This window comes from Schistocerca serialis, chromosome 1, assembly GCF_023864345.2.
Source record: "Schistocerca serialis cubense isolate TAMUIC-IGC-003099 chromosome 1, iqSchSeri2.2, whole genome shotgun sequence".
Lineage (NCBI taxonomy): Eukaryota > Metazoa > Arthropoda > Insecta > Orthoptera > Acrididae > Schistocerca > Schistocerca serialis.
In genome coordinates, this window is record NC_064638.1 from 97,631,460 (window position 1) to 97,653,608 (window position 22,149).

Consider the following 22,149-nt stretch of genomic DNA (forward strand, 5'->3'; position numbering starts at 1 on the left):
CTCCAACCTCTTTATCTGGTCATCGAACTTCCTGATGACCGTACCAATCACCATCACCACCAACCTCAATGGGCTCACCTTTGATGCGCTCATCATCATTACAACAATTGAAAGAGAAATCGCAGCACCTAGAAGGAGTTGCGTGACGCAAACGAAAGCTGGTTGGCGTGATAAGACACTCATGCTCATATATTAAGGATAATGCTGATACATGGTGAACCAACGCTCTGGTGAGTGGTTTGCGGGTTTAAATCACCTTGGGGTATGACCATGCGGTACATTTGACCTGCTGTCGTCGCACGGTGGCGCTGGCAGCAGTCCACATACGCAGAGGTGTGTTGGCGCATGTCAGAGTATGGTGCAACGAGTTAAGTATGGAGACGTTTACAGACGTGCCAATGGCGACTGTGTGTTGAAAATGGCTCAAAGAACACATATTGATGACGTTATGAGTGGTAGAGTACTAGGGCGACTGGAGGCTGGTCAAACACAGCAGATCGTAGCACGGGCCCTCCGTGTGCCACAAAGTGTGATCTCAAGATTATGGCAACGATTCCAGCAGACAAGAAACGTGTCCAGGCGCTACAGCACGGGACGTCCGCAGTGTACAACACCACAAGAAGACCGATATCTCACCATCAGTGCCCACATATGGCCACGAAGTACTGCAGGAGGCCTTGTTCGGGACCTGACCGCAGCCACTGGAACAGTTGTCTCCAGACACTCAGTCTAAAGACGACTGAACAGACATGGTTTATTCGCCCAGAGACCTGCAAGGTGCATTCCACTGACTCCTGGTCACAAGAGTGGCTCGTAAAGCCTGGTGTCAAGAACACAGTACATGGTCATTGGAACAGTAGTCCCAGGTTATGTTCACAGACGAGTCCAGGTATAGTCTGAACAGTGATTCTCGCTCGGTGTTCATCTGGTGTGAACCAGGAACCGGATACCAGCCCCTTAAGGTCCTTTTTGAAGGGGAACTGTATGGAAGTCGTGGTTTGATGGTTGGGATTATGATTGGTGTATGTACACCCCTGCATGTCTTTGACAGAGGAACTGTAGAAGACCGGGCTTCGCACGGCCGCTTGGCACCGCCGACAGGGAAGACCATTGTACGGCTCTGGCACGTCGAACTGCATCTGCAGCAGCAGTTTGAGCAGGGACGCAAAGCCCTGTGGCGTGCATTCCACTGACCCCAAACTACCGCCATTTGCGACTTCATTGGTGTCAAGCGAGAGCTCATTAGAGGGCAGGCCGCAAGTCTGCTGCGTTCTCTGATGAAAGCTGGTTCCGCCTCGGTGCCAGTGACGGCCGTGTGGTGGTTAGAAAGGGGTCAGTTGAGGGCCTGCAAACAACTCTGTCATCGTGCTAGACACACTGGAACTACACCTGGAATTATGGTCTAGGGGTGCGATTTCTTATGACAGCAGGAGCACTCACGTAGTTTTCCCCCAACCATGACTGCAACTTTGTACGTCGTTCTGGTGATTAGACCTGTTGTGCCGCCGTTCGTTAGCCGCATTCCAGGGGCAGTTTTCCAACAGGATAATGCACATTTGCATGCTTGCGTTCAACATTGTGGCGGTTACACGGGCTATATTTGTACCAGAATTTCACATCTGCAATGGATTTTCTCGCACAGACATTAACCTGCGGTCTTGCAATGTTAATCACTTAAATAAGTTATCAGACAAATGTAATCCCGAAACTCCATTACTATTGAATGAGATTTTCACTCTGCAGCGGAGTGTGCGCTTATATGAAACTTCCTGGCAGATTAATACTGTGTGCCGGGCAGAGCCTCGAACTGGGGAGCTTTGCCTTTCGCGGGCAAGTGCTCTGCCATCTGAGCTACCCAAGCACGACTGACGCCCCGTCCTCACAGCTTTAGTTCTGCCAGTATCTCGTCTCCTACCTTCCAAACTTCTCCTGCGGAACTTGCAGAACTAGCACTCCTGGAAGAAAGGACTGCGGAGACATGGCTTAGCCACAGCCAGGGGGATGTTTCCAGAATGAGATTTTCACTCTGCAGCGGAGTGTGCGCTGATATGATATGAAAGCTGTGAGAACGTGCTTGGGTAGCTCAGATGGCAGAGCAGTTGCCCACGAAAGGCAAAGGTTCCCGAGTTCGAGTCTCGACCCGGTACACAGTTTTAATCTGCCAGGAAGTTCCATTACTCTTCATTAATTTTTTTTGGTGTGGCGATTTTTTCCCGTCAGTATATAATTACCATCAGTTTCAAATATTATTCATCCTTACCAAAGTTTAAGGTTTTATTGAGAAGGGGAGGCTACGACGTTTGACATGCATAATCACACCTCCATACTTATCAAGAGGGACACTTACTTGTCAATCACATCGCGATTACGGGCAGCATGGGGTTCACGCCTGAGCCTCAGGACGTGCGATAGCGGGTCGGGTGTTTCAAGCGTCGGGTGTTTCAAGCGTCAACTTCACGTCTCAATATCTCGGGATGTAATGGGAATATTGCGATGCTATCAACGCCATTGTGGATGTGCTTTGTCATACTATGGGTTGCTGTAGAAAAAATATAGTAGGTCCATTTAAAAAACATAAGTTTGTGTTAAAAACACATATGCTTTCGTTTTAGAATGTTTCCAAACATGTACATTCATGGGCCCCAGCCCTACATTGATACCAGTGAAAGTCGTTTTCCAATAGCTGTTACTGTTCCAGAGATATTTTGAGTGGACAAGATAGCGGGGACACCCTGTATATTTGACGACAGAAATTATCTTGCGATTTTCTCAGTAACGCTTGAGAAGTACGGGCTACTGCTTACACATTTTGTTGTCCTCATGGATTACTACGAGTGTACGAAGTTTGCAGTAAATTCGCGTTCCAAACGTCGTGGCCTCCCCTTGTGAGTGTAACGGTTTTTAAACGTGCATGGGCGACGAGTAACCACATTGTTGCGTCTTATATTTTCACCTGTTACAGAAAGTCCCTGGACTGACTCACCCTGCTGGCAGACGGCTCCCACGGCGAGCATGGCGACCTCGCCCCACTTGTCCCGCAGCTGTGCGCCGGCCGCGTGGAACTGCTGCAGGTAGGCCGTCAGCTGCGGGTCTCCGCGGCGCCACTCCCAGCGGGTGGCGGCCAGCAGCAGAGCGGCGCACATCGCCACCAGCGCTGCCGCCGAGGCCCAGACGGCGCGGCTGAAGGGCAGCGTGAACAGGTTGCTCACCAGCGACAGCGGCGGCTGCCGGAACACGAACGCCGCGCTGCAAACATCGCAGCAGGTCAGTCACAATACAGGAACACTTTGCAACCAGACCAGACAGATTCAGTCACAATACAGGAACACTTTGCAACCAGACCAGACAGAGTCGTTTTAGACGATCCATCACTGAAGTGGACGTGGGATGGCTGCTGGTCATAAACTTGTAGAAACGCCAATGGTTCAAATGGCTCTGAGCACTATGGGACTTAACAACTGAGGTCATCAGTCCCCTAGAACTTAGAACTACTTCAACCTAACTAACCTAAGGACATCACACACATCCATGCCCGAGGCAGGATTCGAACCTGCGACCGTAGCAGCAGCGCGGCTCCGGACTGGAGCGCCTAGAAACGCACGACCACCGCGGCCGGCAAAATGTGTTTGTTTACGTTTCTATGTCCACCATGTTTTTTTCTCTCGATGTCTTCATTTGTATCTTGTGTGTTCTCTGAGGCCAAAGAGCGGCGTAACATGCTGCTGGTGGCCTGCCTGTTAACAGGTTTGAAAATAACAATAAAGAAAAAAAAAACTCCGCAGTCGGTCAGTCAGTCAGTCTGAGTCTAGTCAATTGGTCAGCCGGCTCAGTGTCGGGCAGTCAGTCTCTGTCTGTCTGTCGGTCTGCCGAACATTAAGGCAGTCAGTCTCGCGTCACCAGTTGCTGGTCTGTCTCTCGTTTGCTTTTGTGCGGCAGTTAGTGTCTGTCTGTCGTCGGAGTGCTAGTATGTCTGTCGTCTGGATCAAAAGCCAAGAAAAAGAGTCTTGCCACTCCGCCAGTAACGGAACTCGGCTAGTGGTCACCCGGTCGGGGCTGAGTTCCTGCATCTGAGTCTGCACGTTAGGCCGCCAGTCTGCTCGGGGGAAGGTCATTGGCGGTTGGATCGGTCGGTTGGTTGGTCGTGCACTGAGACACGAGATGACTTGTCCGCCTAGAGCGTCGGCGCATGTGAGGTCCCCACGTGAGTCCAGTGGGCAGCGCCGTATAGAAAGGGGTAGTGGCTTCGCGGTTCACAAGAAAGCAACAGGAGCGGAACCACGACATCGGTCTGGCCAGTGCGAGCTGCGACGCCGTGAGACGGGAGATGGGCGCGCCTTCCTGCGTCCGTTGAAGCGGCTGGCAGCGGACGGTTCGGGAGAGCATTGGGGGTGCTGCGCCGGGTCTTTGCCAGCAATCGCAGTTTATTAGAAGTTAAGTGATTGCTGATAAGCTGTTTCATTTACTTGTTAAATTCTACATGTTTTCTTGGTTAGTCTCGTCCCCAGCTTGCTCGCCTGTCTTTCATTCGCATTTGTTAGGCAGTTAGTGTCTGTCTGTCTGTCTGTCTGTCGGTCTGCCGTACGTTAATAGCTGCCTCTGTCATGTTTGTCGGATTCGGTGTTAACGAATTTATTGCTTAAACGCCGAATTCGTGAAATATGTTTTTATCTTGCCTATCATCTTGCGAGGTGGTGTATGTGTATTGCAGGGTGTGTTGTACATTTTATGTAAGTCTGCATTTCATGGGTTTTATTTAAACAGTCATTTTAAGTCATAAGTTTGCCACCCTTCCACCGTAAGAGTCCTTAAAAAAGAGAGAGAGAGATAAAACAAATTGCACTTTCGGTGGCGAATAATTTGAGTGTTGTACCATTTCCATCCCTCTTACGGGGTGCATAGTTTACGTGTTTGTGTGAGTTGTTAAAAATTTTTTAGTTTAAAGTAATCTGGTGTGTTGCAGATTTGCACCAGTGTACTCTTTCAGAGGTTGTTGTGAGCGGTCATGACTACGGCCGTGTCGAAAGGGAGCCGAAGGCTCCTATTGTTAATATTGTTCCTTCTGCCTCTAAGTAAAATTGTAACTTGATATTTTGAGGGTGCTTTTCTGCTTATAATTTTAAATCTGTTTTTTGAAAAGGCTTTTAGAAATAAAAATTACATTTGTTAAAAGTAATTTCATTTTCCATCGGTTACTTCCTGGCAACTACTTCCACGCTCACCTAATGTGATTAAATATGTTAATGTTCTCGATGAATCGCTAGTAAATAAAGAAAAATTCTTTAAAACAATTTTTTTGAAAGTAAATTCACGGTTCACTTTAAGTAAAACATGTTATTATGTGACCTGTTTCTACACTAAATTAGTGTCGTCTTCAGGCACCTATGTAAATAAATGGTGAGGTACGATGTATGTTCACTGGTTTCATGGATTTCTATTTACACAACACGTGCACTTCAGCCATCTAACAATACACTAATGTACATGAGACCTGTCCTAATGCACCAGAGTTTTGGATATCACTATTGGCTTTGCATAGCGGTCTGAAGATGACGGGAATGTAGTGAAATAAAATGAAATGATCGTATGACATTGGTGGTGGGGAGGCCCCACCTGGTGTACTTCGGCCGCCGAGTTGTCTTCTCAGGTGACGTCATACTGAACGGTTTGTGTGTCGATGATGACGAAATGATAATGAGGACCACGTAACACCCAGTCTCCGAGCGAAAAAAAAATCCCGACTTGGCCGGGAATGGAACCCAGACCCGCTCGTGACAGCCAGACACGCTGAGCACTCGGCTAAGGAGACAGTCGAAACTGCGCGTAATTCATATGTTTTATAAACACTATGGTTGTTGGCATACCTAATTCCTCAAAAAAAAACAAAAAAAAAAGACGGAATCGTATATGTTGACTTGCGTAGAGTAGCAAATATGCGAAAGCCACAAGCTGAAGTGGTGAATTGGCAGTCTCACAAGATGCCCGAGCCACGGACGCCGTTCGGCCAGCAAGTCGTTTGTCGAAATACGTCGGCAGAAGGATCAAAAACCGGAAAAAAGCCGAAGTCGTCAAAAGGCAAACTCTTAAGTAGCAAGGGAGTATTCCGAAAGTGTAATCCAAGGTAAAATATACATGATCGCTGTGCTGGTACCGTTAAGGCTCCTGTTCAATAGCGTTACAGACATACTGCAAGTAAGCCTACTGGTTTTGCGAGCTGCGTGATTCTTTAAGAGGGGACGTTAATGAAAACCAGACACTATTTAGAACACGCACCAAATCCACAATTGTGAAGATACGGCAATGAAATTTTGTCCCATGCTTTACGAGAAATTAACGCATTTACATGGTGTCCATAAATGAACATCCAATTAATGATCTATGCCACATTAGCTGGTGTAAATATTTACAGACTCACAGGGATAACAACCTCTCCTTAGATTATACATATTTAACTTTTTATGAAATTTAAAAATTTTATTTTCAAAAATGTGTGTACCATTTTCTCAGAAACTAATCAAGAGATTTCTAGAAAATTTTCTTTGTTTAATTTATTTATGTATGTTGAGCGTTTTGAATATGTCGAACAATAGGACAATTTTAATAATTTTTTTAATTATAGTTCTGCAACTTCAATAGAAAATTCATGCAAAAGTCCAAGCTCTTTGCTCCATATCTCAGAATTTGAGACAACATTTATGGTTCAAATGGCTCTGAGCACTATGGGACTTAACATCTGAGGTCATCAGTCCCCCAGAACTTAGAACTACTTAAACCTAACTAATCTAAGGACATCACACACATCCATGCCCGAGGCAGGATTCGAACCTGCGACCGTAGCGGTCGCGCGGTTCCAGACTGTAGCGCCTAGAACCGCTCTGCCACCCAGGCCGGCACAACATTTATTGTGCTTATCGAAAGAGTACAAAATTTCATAATTCTGGCCTTCATAGATCCTGAAAACGGTACATAAATGTAAGAAAACATAATATTTAGGAAATGCAGTTTTTAAAGTTCAACTTAACCTTTTTTCTTCTGGCACCTCTTCAGAAGGTTCTAGATTTGTACTCAGGGTCCTCTTTCCCTTCAAGGCTTCTCTTCTGTTTTCTCGTTTTCTTCCTTCTTTTGTTTACCGGGTCTTCAACTGACTCTCCAGGTACAGAGAGGCACTATAAACGTATTTCTCTCAATAACTCTCGAGTGAAATTTCCTGTCTTTAAGCTCATTCTCTCTAACACATTTATCTTCTCTACGTTCCCGCCACTTAACACAACATTTATGGTTCAAATGGCTCTGAGCACTATGGGACTTAACATCTGAGGTCATCAGTCCCCCAGAACTTAGAACTACTTAAACCTAACTAATCTAAGGACATCACACACATCCATGCCCGAGGCAGGATTCGAACCTGCGACCGTAGCGGTCGCGCGGTTCCAGACTGTAGCGCCTAGAACCGCTCGGCCACCCAGGCCGGCACAACATTTTTTGTGCTTATCGAAAGAGTACCTGACAGAACTCCTTGCAGTATGGGCTAAATATTTCTAAACGGTGTCAACAGATGAACATCCGATTCATCATCCGTGCCACATCAGCTGGTGTAAATATCTACGGGTTCAATGGGGTAACAACTTCCACATCCACAAGGAGAGGCTGCCAAATTGTATCCTCGATGTTGTCAAGCCCACTTACAGATTTTTGGCGGATCCAGAACTTCTATAAAATTTTCTTAAGAGCAAAACCCGGAATCCAAATTATTCATTAAATTCACTGCTATGGAAGCGATTCCCTAAAACCACATTTTCATTTGCTACGGTTGTCAGAATTGCAATTTACGATGCAGCATCGTAAATTGCAATTCTGACAACCGTAGCAAATGAAAATGTGGTTTTAGGGAATCGCTTCCATAGCAGTGAATTTAATGAATAATTTGGATTCCGGGTTTTGCTCTTAAGAAAATTTTATAGAAGTTCTGGATCCGCCAAAAATCTGTAAGTGGGCTTGACAACATCGAGGATACAATTTGGCAGCCTCTCCTTGTGGATGTGGAAGTTGTTACCCCATTGAACCCGTAGATATTTACACCAGCTGATGTGGCACGGATGATGAATCGGATGTTCATCTGTTGACACCGTGTAGAAATATTTAGCCCATACTGCAAGGGGTTCTGTCAGATAGCCTTTCCGTAATACACTTGGAGAGCGTCTATCGTCTTCTTTGTGTGTCTGTTGTGTCCACCAGCGGATTTGATTCATCACAAACAAAGCAGCTGATTTGTTATTGTTACTAAGATATGGAACAGAGCCACAGATGATATATGAAACCAAAGAGTGTAACAATACCAGAGAAGGAAAGTTGCTACTCACCATATATCGGAGATGCTGATTCGTGATAGGCACAACAAAAAGATTCACACAATTTCAGCTTTCGGCCATACACAATATAGTACTCAATATACTCGTCCATCCTTATACAACCCCTGCTCCCAATCCCTTACCTCATGGCTCATACTCCTGTAATAGACCTAGATGCAACACCTGACCCATACATACTCCTACCACCACCTACTCCAGTCTGGTCCACAACATCACCTATCCCATGAAAGGGATAGATGACCTCTCCTGCCCTCAGTCTAAACTGCAACACTTGACTGTCCGCTACTCCCACCATACATCCCTCCCCCTCCCCGCCCCAGCCTCCTCCTTACCCCACCCATTCACCACTCCCATCATGCACTGGTGCTGCTACTCACAGTGTGGTTGCAGTTCTCTGCGACTGCAGACGTGTGTACAAGTTGCGTTTGCGTGTGTGTGTTTGCATGTGTGTATGTGTGTATGTGTTCCTACTGCTGACAAAAGCCTTAATGGCTGAAAGCTATAATTCTGTGTATCTTTTTGTTGTGTCTATCGCGACTCAGCATCTCCGCTGTATGGTGAATAGCAACTTTCATTCTCTGGTATTGTTACATTCCACCCTGGATTTTCCATTGTTTGAAACCAAAAGTGTGAATCACAGCCTTCTACATGTATCCTGTGCAAGTTTACTTGAAATTAATCCACGGAATGTTGTTCACCAAGCTAGTACTGAAGTGTTGCTTCAAAAAGAAGGCGTGGCAGGAAATTTGTGTCATGTATTTAATTATTTTTCAGATACTTCAAATGCGATTTGAAAACTGAAATTTAGGGGAATTATTATCGATGAGTTCTACTAATAAACAAAAAATAAATTGGAAATTTATATTTTTGGACAATTCCATGAACGTTTTCTCTTAAAGCCGCTCACCTGCTTGCTTGTGGACATGTCCAACATACGTGTCACTGGTGCCTCACACGTCTATGATCTTAAGGCTTCGACCCCGACTAAAGTTTATGTCTCTGAGTTGATACTGACTTCCTAAGATACTAAATCCTCCCTCCTTTAACAGGCACGTAACGCTCTAAAGTTCCAGCGTGATGACATTGGAGGCGTGACCAGTCGCTGCACGTGGTTGATTTAGTGTTCGCGAGGCATAACGTGGGCCGCATTCGGGGAAATGGGTGCCAGGGGAGTCCAGGGTGGTGAGCATGGTTCTTTCTACATTGGCAACCATCGTCACTCGATCGTCCTTTCAAGGGCGCAAGTGCCTTGTGGTGGGTTCGGGGATGGCACTGCCACCGTGCCATCGGCATTGGTATGAGCGGCAGTGGTGGCAGGTTGTGCCTGCGCCAGATGGGCTACGGGAGTCTCTGGAATCTTGAGTGTGTGTGTTGCTGACTGGGTGAGGTGGAGGCACTGTATAATTCTGATTCTTATAACGCACTAGCTTCTGCAGTCCGCGACGTCCAAACGCTGGCCACCATGTGACCAGTTACTTCGCTTTGTGTACACCCCGAGGCTCGGCCAAAGGTGCGAGCTCAGCCTTGGAAGCCCGCACAATGTCTGTAAGGAGCGTAACGATGTTTACCCATGTCAGATTAATGTTAAGTGCAAGCACAACAGTTTGTTAATAAATACGCACCTATCCTTAATGAGTGTACTTCTTGCGAGGGGAAAAGCCAATTGGGAACAAGGGAAGCCACCAACAAAAATTAACGAAATAAAAGGAATTCCCAGATACATAGTATAAGTTAACACAATATATACTCAGTATTCTTTTCAGTCCTCTCTTCACTGAAGTACTGGTCACACATGTTTACACGATGTACATGTCAAACATTGTATTTCTTGACCATTGGAATAGTTATTAACTGCAATGTTATTCTCATATATCACGTTATAATAACATACTCATGATGATCTTTGCTATGATAATACAAATACTAATAAAATTGTGTAAGTTACTAAGTTTTAACGGCATAATGCATCAGTTTTATGACCTTCGTTCTACTTGTCTGGTTATGAACGATGAAATGTTATACAAATGAAATGACACAATTTCAGAGACTTTACTGGTCTCCTGAAGCGACGAGTGAAAATTTGTACCAATGCCGGCGAATTTACAGTAGAGTGGGGCGGCAATGAGAATTTGGATCGAAGAGGGAGGCACGCCGGGGTAATCCGTGTAGGTGTGTGAACCACTGTGCCATGGTGGCTTAGTGGCTAACGCGTCTGCTTAGTAAGCAGTCTGCTTTCCGCAGTCGTGCTGCCCGGTCGTCTGTTTACGTCCCTGCCGCGGAGCTTCGCGCGTACGCGGTTGTTTACTTGATGTTAGCCTTCGCTAGTGCTTACACTTTCGAACAAGAATGGCTCATTCGTGCCGACAATCTCCTATCAAACCGAGCGAGGTGGCGCAGTGGTTAGACACTGGGCTCGCATTCGGGAGGACGACGGTTCAACCCGCGTCCGGCCATCCTGATTTAGGTTTTCCGTGATTTCCCTAAATCCCTCCAGGCAAATGCCGGGATGGTTCCTTTCAAAGGGCACGGCAGACTTCCTTCCCCGTCCTTCCCTAATCCGATGAGACCGATGACCTCGTTGTCTGGTCTCCTTCCCCAAACAACCCCAACCCAACCCCCTCTACTATCAAGATCAGCTTCAATAATGACTTTGCACGACCAAAGGCATTTGAAGTAAAACGATTTATACGTGAAGAATTTAAAAGTGAACCACAAGATATGATTAGTATCCACTTTTCTATCACAAGCAGTGTGGTCTACTTCAAACTGATCAACGATACTGTGTGTAACAAAATCGTACGCGACCATAAAGATGGACTTAAATGTAAACATTCAGACGGCCATGTCGGAACGGTAGCCATGCAGGACTTGGACTGAGAACTGTAAGAGTATTTGAGCTACCATTTGAGGTTCCGGCCAAGATCGTGATTATCGTGCTACAACTCTATGATCGGGTACTTAGTGACATAGCCGAAAAATGGACAACCTTTACCATACCCGGTACTTAATAATGTGTCCGCCCCCCGTAACTGAGTGGTCAGCGTGACAGAATGTCAACCCTAAGGGCCCGGGTTCGATTCCCGGCTGGGTCGGAGATTTTCTCCGCTCAGGGAGTGGGTGTTGTGTTGTCCTAATCATCATCATTTCATCCCCATCGACGCTCAAGTCACCGAAGCGGCGTCAAATCGAAAGACTTGCACCAGGGGAACGGTCTACCCGACGAAAGGCCCTCGTCACACGATCTCTCTCTCTCACTTAATAGTGTGCGACAAATACGGATCGAGCTATCAAAACATGTGCCACCTTATCTCATAATTGGAGGCTGCAGAGCGATAGTCATTTACGATGGTCAGCCGAAAACTTCCTCAGGTTGTGGTCATGAGAACCACGTTCGCTCAGCGTGTCTACAACGATGAATTTCGCAAATACCGCCAGGTGAAGCTGTAGCAACACCTGTGGCGACGTCTCTCCCTGTCACATATGGAAATGTGTTCCGGAAGAACGCCCCACCGAGCAGTGACAACGCCCAACAGCTGGACAGGCCAGTTGAAAAGCCGACGACGGCGGCGACGCCCCCCCACCGAGCAGCACCGACCGAAATCACCCGTACAGAGATCGGATGAGTAAATGGTCATCGCAAGTCGAATAGTGCCAACGGCTGCCTTCGTGTCAGACTGCAGTGGTGACAGAGACACTCGCCCGCATTCGGATACGGAAATGCACACGCGGAGGCAAAGGTCTCCGAAACGGCGCAAGAAACGACGTCTATCCCCGTCGGAAGACTCCTTAATACGTATACAGGGCGACGATCAAAGAACGGCTGAGGAAGACGGCCACCTTACAGAGGGTCCCTAGACTCCTCATCCAGAACGCTATCGTCTCGACAGCAGCGTCCGAAACTGGCAGCGGCATAACAATATTTCTTAAAGAAGGCATCACGGCAGAGGATGTACTGTACCTACAGTCGGCACGGGGATTAGCAATGACAGTACTTGACGTACGACTCGTCAACACGTATGCTCCGTCAGGAACAGACAGGATGCGAGAGCGTTCCTGCTTCTTCGCAGACGAATTTGCCCCGCTCTTCACGACCGATTAATCCTAGGCGGAGATTTTGATTGTGTGCTAGCACCGAAAGACCAATTCCCGCGATATACCCCGTGCCCAGAACTACGAAGCTTGGTGCAGAGTATGCATCTGGTTGACATCTGGGAGTACGTCCATGGCCTCCGTCCTGGATACACTCGTACAACGAGTCACTCCCCTGGTCGTCTTGATCGAGTATATATCACATGCAATCTTAACACTGACGTGCTGGAAGCAGAGCTGTGGCCTATAGCCTATACCGACCATACGGCATTAATATGTACAGTCTCCCTCCGGCGGCAGCTAGTGTGGCGTAGCTGCGGTGCTTGGAAAATGAATGTCGCCGACTGCGGGACCCAGCTTGTCGAGACTTCATTGAAGATGGTTGGTGATCTTGCGAACGACGCCTTCGGTCGTATCCCACTACCCTAAGTTGGTGGATGGGTTGCTCCAGACTGGCACTGTGCCGTGCAATGATGACATATGGTCGTGAGCAGGCAGTGTGGCGACGTCAGACGATGGACTTCTATTTCACGGTGCTACAGGAATGCGCCGAAGAAATGCCTTCTCCGGAGCGGCAAGAGGCGGTACAACGAGCAAAGGCCAAAATTATATCTATCATGCGACGCCACCCGAAGGTACGGTGGTCACGACACGGACACTAGATGGGGTTGCAGGAGAACGCCCATCGATGTATTACATCATCAACGAAAACAAAAGACGACGAACAGCCCTAGTACATGCCGTGGACACGGGTGATGCCAGACACCTAACATCGCAACAAGAAATAGTCAATGCCTTTGTAGAACATTACACTCAGCCATTTCCGAAGTTACGCATACTATTTTCGGCACCATTGATCCAGAGGCGAAAGCACAACTGATGGAGGAGATTACAGAGGAGGAAGTGATGGAGACCATTGGTAGGGGAGCGGTGAACAAATCGCCGGGACCAGATGCCCCCCCCCCCCCCTCTGGAATTATACAGGACCTTTAGCTAGGTGATCGCACCGCGATGGACTACTATCTGCCGCGAATTAATGTCTCCTGACTTACCTTTAACACCGGCTTTAGTGGAGGGGCTGATCATCCTGACACACAAATCCTCAGGTGGTACATGAATGTGGGACTGGCGATAACTGACTCTCCTTAACTGCGAGTTTAGCAGCAAGTGTCCGAATAGTATTGCGCCAAGTACTCTCTCTCTATCAAACTTCGCTCGGCGGAGATCACCCAAACGGCGCTTGTTGAATATCATGATTTGATCACCCTAGCAAAGACGTGCCGTCTCGGTGGCGCACTATCGTCAATAAGTTTTGCTCAAGCCTTTGATAGAGTCAGCCATAACTATCTTGCAGACGTCCTGAGACACATGCGTTTTCCACGACCATTTATCGCTGTCGTGATGCGGCTACTCAGCAGTGCCTCCTCCAAAGTGCTCGTCAATGGCTGTACGATAAAATATCTAGTCGTAGCGAGATCGGTCAGACAAGGATGTCCCTTATCACCGACGTTACATGCACTGGCTCTCGGCTCGTTACTTTGCGGTCTACAACGCCGCTTGACAGGACTGGCTTTGCGAGGATACACATTTACGTACAAGTCTTACTCGGATGACCTGGTGCTGATAGTACGGAATGAAGACGATATGAGTGTGTCTTTAGATTGGATACGCAAATATGGAACGTCCACTGGCAGCCGTATAAATATGAACTGACGGAAGAATGTGTAGCACCCTTAAGCCTCATGGATATCTTGAAATGCCTAGGTATTGTTTTTACCAACTACATACGTCGCACAGCAGCGTATAGCTATAAGAGACGATTACAGTCTGTCCGGATGGGCGCTAGAGGCATCACACGGGCGTCAGCCATGATCCAGCGGGTCACGTATGTTAACACCTACCTGTCGTCACGAAATCCGCATTTTGCTCAAGTTCTCCCAATGTCGGTGACGATAGCACGACGAATACTTGTTCAAAATGGTTCAAATGGCTCTAAGCACTATGGGACTTAACATCTGAGGTCATCAGTCCCCTAGACTTAGAACTACTTAAACCTAGCTAACCTAAGGACATCACACACATACATGCCCGAGGCAGGATTCGAACCTGCGACCCTAGCAGCAGCACGGCTCCAAACATAAGCGCCTAGAACCACTCGGCCACAGCGGCAGGCCGATGAATACTGGCGGCGTTCGGTTCCTTTGTGAGTGCAGATCTACTTTTTAAAGTAAGATACAACACCCATACACTCCCTCTTAGTAGGGGTGGGCTTGGTCTTGCGCATGTTCGTGATCGAGCGGTGACACTATATAACAGCACAATGCTGAAACTGTGGAGACGACATCACACTTGTCTGACAAGAATCTTAATAGGAGAACTAGCACCAGTTTCTCGAATGGCGCCAGTGGCGGTCCGGCACATTTCCCAGTCACTCCAGAATATACGCACTTTTTTTTATAGAGTACAGCTACGTTCGTACGGCTCTGTCGGAAACCAGACTCGCAACGGCGCGTGACATACGAGGCGTGTTTTTTAAGCAAGTACCGTTTTGAAATTACAAAAAGACCTGCTAAGATATCCCAATAATTTTATTTTTACATGAAAGACTGTACCTTAATCTACGCACTGACGCCATTACAGTCTGATTCTTCCTTGTTTACATTGAGTACTAAGTGTTTAAGATGCCTCCAATAATCGTGAGTCCCACCGACTGTGAAGTACGGGCTCTTATAAGATTTCTTAGTGCTTAAGGCCTAAAAGCGATCGATATTCATCGTGAGATCTGTGCAGTTTACGGAGAAAACATTATGAGTGATGAAATGGTAAGAAAGTGGGTGAGAGCATTTAAAGATGGCAGCACAAATGTGCATGATGAACGACGGAGATGGCGTCGTTCGGTCGTTAATGAAAGTTTGGTGCAGGAAGTGGACAATAAGGTGAGAGAAAACAGACGCTCCCTCCTTGCGGGATGACTTTCCTAATGTTTCTCGTAGTGTTTTGTATGGCATTGTGACCGAGCACTTGAATTACCGAAAATTGTGCGCTCGTTGGGTACCGAAAATGTTGACGAATGTGCACAAACCAAACGTTCAGACAGTGCATTGACTTTCCTTGAGGGGTACCACAACGACGGTGATGATTTATTAAGCCAAATTGTTATGCGCGATAAACATGGTTGGCCTACGTCACACCAGAATCAAAGCAACAGTCCATGGAAGTTGAGGAAGGGCATCGTTTTGCTGCAAGACAATGCCCGTCCGCATGTGGCGAATCAGACCAAAGATCTCATCACATCTTTTCGATGGGAAACTCTAGATCATCCTCCGTACAACCCCGATCTTGCGCCCAGTGACTACCATCTGTTCCTGCATTTGAAGAAACACCTGGGCGGTCAGCGTCTTCAAGACAATCACGAAGTCAAAACAGTGGTGATGCAGTGGTTAACAAGTCTGGCGGCAGACTTCTATGAGGAGGGTGTTCAAAAACTGGTACAACGTTATGACAAGTGCCTCAGCATTGGCGGAAATTATGTAGAAAATTAGATTAAGGTACAAGCTTACATGTAAAAATAAAATTATTGAGATATCTTAGCACGTCTTTTTGTAATTTCAAAACGCTACTTACGTAAAAAAAACACGCCTCGTATATCGGATACTAACGACTGGACGACACAGCAAAACTATTGAGAGGAAGCATCCACATATCAATCGGCAAATAGTATGCTGACCGATACTCCATGTTTCCATAGACACAGAGACACGTGCAACGCGTTAATGGTAAAAATGTTACCCGATCCAGACTCCATGCGATTCATATGACAGATTCACCATTGTGCCCTCAGCGCCAAACTCTGGACAACGATGAACACCGCGTCATATGCGGCCCTTCGGCAGAAGTGTAGCTTTAGGCGACACAAATGATCGCTTTCTTTCTTCGAATGGCACAACACAAGATTGAACCAGGGATTATATTCTTTCCGGACGGACGTAATACCCACGTACCGAAACGAATTCCGTAACATGGCTTCGAGGCCAGACGGTGCTCTATTTGTTCAGATTTGACCCATAGAATGTAATAGAGTTTTGGACCTTTTTACAGGAATGGCATCTAAAGATAGTGAACAATCCGAAATTCCGACAGCATTTCCCTAACCTCCTATGGAGTGCGTTTCAATATCCCCGCATAACTGGAACGATCAGGGTAGGAGAAGTTAAATTTTCGATGCGAAGAAATAATGAACAGAAGATAAGAATCGGTGGATACATTATACTTACGAGAAGACTTACCCGGATGACATAACAGCGGGAGGGGGATTGGAAATGCGTTGTGATGTGTGTTTCTTTCTTTATGTAATGCGATAATAATGCTCAGTTTACTAGCTTCCAAGCAATAAAGACATATTATTTGTCGTATGACAAGGCAGTGGCTGTTACCGAAATTTAACTTCACTTAAATGTTATATGTGAACGAGGATTTGCTTTAATTTGTGAAAGATATTCACTGAAATTTGAAGCATAGTTGGAGAAGCATTTCTTTTTAAGGTAATGTGTTTTTCATTTTTGACGTATAATTACCTTTCCAAAGCTTACTGCTTATCACAATGTTAATTTTACGTCAGTCTGGTTTGTAGTTATCCTCTCAACTTATATGTCTATATGATAAAGAAAGCCGGTCGCGGTGGTCTAGCGGTTCTAGGCGCTCAGTCCGGAGCCGCGCGACTGCTGCGGTCGCAGGTTCGAATCCTGCCTCTGGCATGGATGTGTGTGATGTCCTTAGGTTAGTTAGGTTTAAGTAGTTCTATGTTCTAGGGGACTGATGACCAAAGATGTTAAGTCCCATAGTGCTCAGAGCCATTTGAACCATTTTTTGATAAAGAAATTGTTAATTTCATTTTGTAATACCAACATAAAGGTAGTTTTTTATTTCTGTTGTTCCTGTTTAAATGTAAAAAAAGGCGGTAGAGCACTTGCCTGCAAAAAAAAAAAAAAAAGAAAAAGAAAAGAAAGGTAAACAGGCGACACGAATTCGATTCCCGGCCATGGAACAAATTTTCGCTCGCCACTTCAGTCTACATACATAAAACGAAATGTTATTTTACTTATACCTTCTGTCTGGATGATGTCAGTTTTAAATAAGGTTTTAACGATGTCTTGAGGTGTCATGACAATTAAACTAATCAATAATGCTTTTATGATCTGACGATGTTCATGTGTAGCTGAAACTAGTAATAGAATGAAATAAATTATCTGCGATGTTGACTTACAGAATATTCAACGCTTCATATACCAAATATGTCAGTCGATGCTGGAGCAATGTTAGTGTAACAGCCTACTTGTTTGCGAATTAACTGTCCTCTTAGCGGCATCCGCTGACCACTGTACGATGTCAGTTGTCTCTCTGTTCTCCGAAGCCGAGCGGAGCCAGTCAACTGGCATGTGCGAAAGTTGATTAACGAGACGACTTTCTCTTTCTTTTTGAGATGTTTGAGATATACTACTACCTTTGGTGGATGGACTTCCTGGATGAGTGATTTAAGAGTAATTTTATTTCTTCTTTGTATTTAGTTGGTCTATGGGCCCAGTGGTCCTTTTACACCTACCTTGGTAAGGTTGCTACATATTTTAAGTTATTGGGATTACTGTTTTATTTTTCACGGCACTTTAATTCGATGCCATCCTTCTGACGCAACAAATCCTGTATAATCAATACGTCAGTCTTAGTAAAACTGTTTTTTCCGGAAATTTTTGTATACGCTTTGTGATTTGATTCTGGGTTATTTCCATGTCTAATTCTTGGTGCATCTCTTGTGTTCGTGCCCATCTTATCAGTCTGAATCACTCGTTCTGTAGAACTTGTTAAATTTTGATGTTGGTGTTGCTGGATGTCTCTCCACTTAGAGCAGCCTCTGAAAATGGCCGGAACTATTGTTGTCTTCTACGAACTTACGTGTGTTCAGATATTCATTTGTGAACACACTGACTGTAAATTTTAGGTAGTAGGCTGGTGATTTTTCCCCTGTAAAGGTGAGAGAGGTAGCCTGCCAGCCCGTGGGCTGGGTTCTCTGTCGACGGTGAGGGGTGTGGGCAACAGCAGAGGCGGGTCATGGCGAAGATACAACAGTCCTGTGTTAGTTCTTTACTAATTCACACACTCTTCTGATGGTGCTCCATCCTCTAGTGCGGCCCGAAATCCCCTTTTACTATTCTGGCGTTATGTGAGGATGTGGCCGCCAGGTTTCCTCTAATACAGAAGGTCGCACCGTTCCTGTGGCACGAAGATGACGTTTCCCGGAGTCGAAGTCTGGACCGACGGTGAGGAGCAGGGGCCGGCGGATGGAGCGGTGTTGTGTGCTCGGACTGGGCAGACAGGTAGAGGTTCCTCGTTTGTGGTTCGGTGGCGGCAGAGTTCACAGCGAGGATTCCCGGCTGACACAAGGCAGGAGCCGGGTGTGGCCCCCGAACGTGTTATGCTCGGCTGGGTCAGCGTTTAACTGCTAAATGCTGGTTCCCGACACAGAATTCGCGGAAGGGCTGGGTTTGTGAGCCACTGCGAATCATCTGGACCAAGGCAGTATTCTCGTCTGGCGTAAACCAGTAGAGCCAGAATGGCTTCTCGAAGGCTGGCCCCGGGGCATTGACATCTGGGACGGTGTCACGGAAGTCTTGCTGCTGCTCAGGGGTGCTGATCATGCAGGAGAGACGGCCGGCTGCAGCTGATGTCCGTAGCTTGATGTCGGCGCTCGTGGTCCGACGTCCAGCATCTGCTGTCTGGGCGCGGCCTCGTCGCAGTTCAGGGCCCTGACTTCTGCTCAGAGATCTCCTATAGTTTTGTCCTGATACACCCCTCTTATTTTGTATCTGCGTGTTATACACTACTGGCCATTAAAATTGCTACACCACGAAGATGACGTGCTACAGACGCAAAATTTAACCGACAGAAAGAAGATGCTGTGATATCCGAACGATTAGCTTTTCAGAGCATTCACACAAGGTTGGCGCCGGTGGCGACACCTACAACGTGCTGAGATGAGGAAAGTTTCGAACCGATTTCTCATACACAAACAGCAGTTGACCGGCGTTGCCTGGTGAAACGTTGTGGTGATGCCTAGTGTAAGAAGGAGAAATGCTACCATCACTTTTCCGACTTTGATAAAGGTCGGATTGTAGCCTATCGCGATTGCGGTTTATCGTATCGCGACATTGCTGCTCGCGTTGGTCGAGATCCAATGACTGTTAGCAGAATATGGAATCGGTAGCTTCACGAGGGTAATACAGAACGCCGTGCTGGATCCCAAGAGCCTCGTATCACTAGCAGTCGAGATGACAGGCATCTTATCCGCATGGCTGTAACGGATCGTGCAGCCATGTCTCGATGCCTGAGTCAACAGATGGGGGACGTAGGCAAGACAACAACCATCTGCACGAACAGTTCGACGACGTTTGCAGCAGCATGGACTATCAGCTCGCAGACCATGGCTGCGGTTACCCTTCACGCTGCATCACAGAGAGCAGCGCCTGCGATGGTGTACTCAAAGACGAACGTGGGTGCACGAGTGGCAAAACGTCATTTTTTCGGATGGTTCCAGGTTCTGTTTACAGCATCACGATGGTCTCATCCGTGTTGGCGACATCGCGGTGAACGCACAAAGGAAGCGTGTATTCGTCATCGCCATACTGGCGTATCACCCGGCGTGATGATATAGGGTGCCATTGTTTACACGTCTCAGTCACCTCTTGTTCGTACTGACGGCACTTTGAACAGTGGACGTTACATTTTAGATGTGTTACCACCCGTGGCTCTACCCTTCATTCGATCCCTGCGAAACCCTACATTTCAGCAGGATAATGCACGACATCATGTTGCAGGTCCTGTACGGGCCTTTCTGGATACAGAAAATGTTCGACTGCTGCCCTGGCCAGCACATTCTCCAGATCTCTCACCAACTGAATACGTCTGGTCAATGGTGGCCGAGCAACTGGCTCATCACAATACGCCAGTCACTACTCTTGATGAACTGTGGTATCGTGTTGAAGCTGCATAGGCAGCTGTACCTGTACACGCCATCCAAGCTCTGTTTGACTCAATGCCCAGACGTATCAAGGCCGTTATTAAGGCCAGAGGTGGTTTTTCTGGGTACTCATTTCTCAGGGTATGCACCCAAATTACGTGAAAATGTAATCACATGTCAGTTCTAGTATAATATATTTGTCTAATGAATAGCGGTTTATGATCTGCATTTCTTCTTGGTGTAGCAATTTTAATGGCCAGTAGTGTATATAAGCTTTTTATTTATTAAGACACCAATGTACCTGACTTCGTGTGTCCACTTAATCTCTGCGCTGTTGATGATCGCTCTGTCACACAGGGTTGGTCTACGTGTTATGAACATTATAGCTTTAGTTTCCTCTGCATTTAGTTTGATTAAGTTTTTACTTGCCCATTGATCTGTAATGTTGAGTTGTCTTTGTAGCTGCGTAATTGTTGCTTTTATCCTTCTATTGATTATTAAGAGAGCAGTGCCATCTGAAGACTAGGCTAATACGACGTGAGGTATTACTGATCAGTCGTTTATGTACATTATGAACAGTGGAGAGGCGGGGGAGTGAATGAGAGAACCTTAGTGACTCCACTGACCCTTTGTCCGCTTGGAAATCCATCTGTTGACTGCTGATGACTAGCTGAATCATTAGCCTAGCTGGATCTCCATATGCTGATGCTAACGGTGTTTCAGAGGAAACCTCTCAGCCTGCAAGATCCGGACAATCACAGAGGGTATGATTATTGATAGTTAGGAGCTTCAACGTTAGGCACGTTATGGGGACCCTTAGGGGCATGGCTGTCAAGAAGGGTAAGAAAACGAATGTGCACTCCGCGTGCATATCGGGAGTCATTCCAGGTGCCATGAAGAGCACAGGGTGCAGCCAGCTGCAGGTGGTGGCTCACATCGGTACCAATGATGTGTGATCACAAGAGATTCTCTCTGGTTTCGAGCGGCTAACGGAAGTGGTAAAGGCTGCCAGTCCTGCTTGCGAGCCGTCCGATGTGGCCGTGCGGTTCTAGGCGCTTAAGTCCGGAACCGCGCTGCTGCTACGGTCGCAGGTTCGAATCCTGCCTCGGGCATGGATGTGTGTGATGTCCTTAGGTTAGTTAGGTTTAAGTAGTTCTAAGTTCTAGGGGACTGATGACCACAGATGTTAAGTCCCATAGTGCTCAGAGCCATTTGAACCATTTGAACCTGCTTGCGAGATGAAAGCAGAACTGACCATTTGCAGGATAGTCGGCAGGACCGATTGCGGACCTCTGGTACAGAGCCGAGTGAACGGTCTGAATCAGAGGCTCAGGCGGGTCTGAGACGGTGTAGGCTGCACAGATTCCTCGACTTGCGCCATAGGATGGTTGGGTTTCGGATTCCTCTGAATAGGAGTCCACTATACGGGTAGCAGGGACTGTGTGGCGTGGACTGGGCCGGTTTCTAGGTTAGACGGTCTCGGGAAAACACAAAGGGTGCAGGCCGAACACAGGAAGAACGTAGATACAGGAACCATCCGTATAACAGTTGTCATATAAGAATAATTTTTATAGAAAGAACATGCTCAAATCGTTATAGGCACTGAAAGCTGGCTAAAGTCTGAGATAAGCTCCGCCGATATTTTTGCGAAGAACCTAACAGTGTTCCGAAAGGATGGGCAAAACA

The 22,149-nt window shown here is 46.7% G+C and overlaps 1 protein-coding gene across 1 annotated transcript in view; it reads right to left on the reverse strand.

Annotated features, from left to right (window-relative positions):
- LOC126421372 (probable glutamate receptor) overlaps positions 1–22,149 on the reverse strand; it is a 145,414-nt gene that overhangs the window by 75,866 nt on the left and 47,399 nt on the right. Inside the window, exons 4-5 of the mRNA XM_050087239.1 lie at positions 3,078–3,246; positions 2,984–3,029 (exon numbers count right to left, since the gene is read on the reverse strand). Of these exons, the coding sequence (XP_049943196.1) occupies positions 2,984–3,029; positions 3,078–3,246 (215 nt within the window). The remainder of the gene's footprint in view (positions 1–2,983; positions 3,030–3,077; positions 3,247–22,149) is intronic.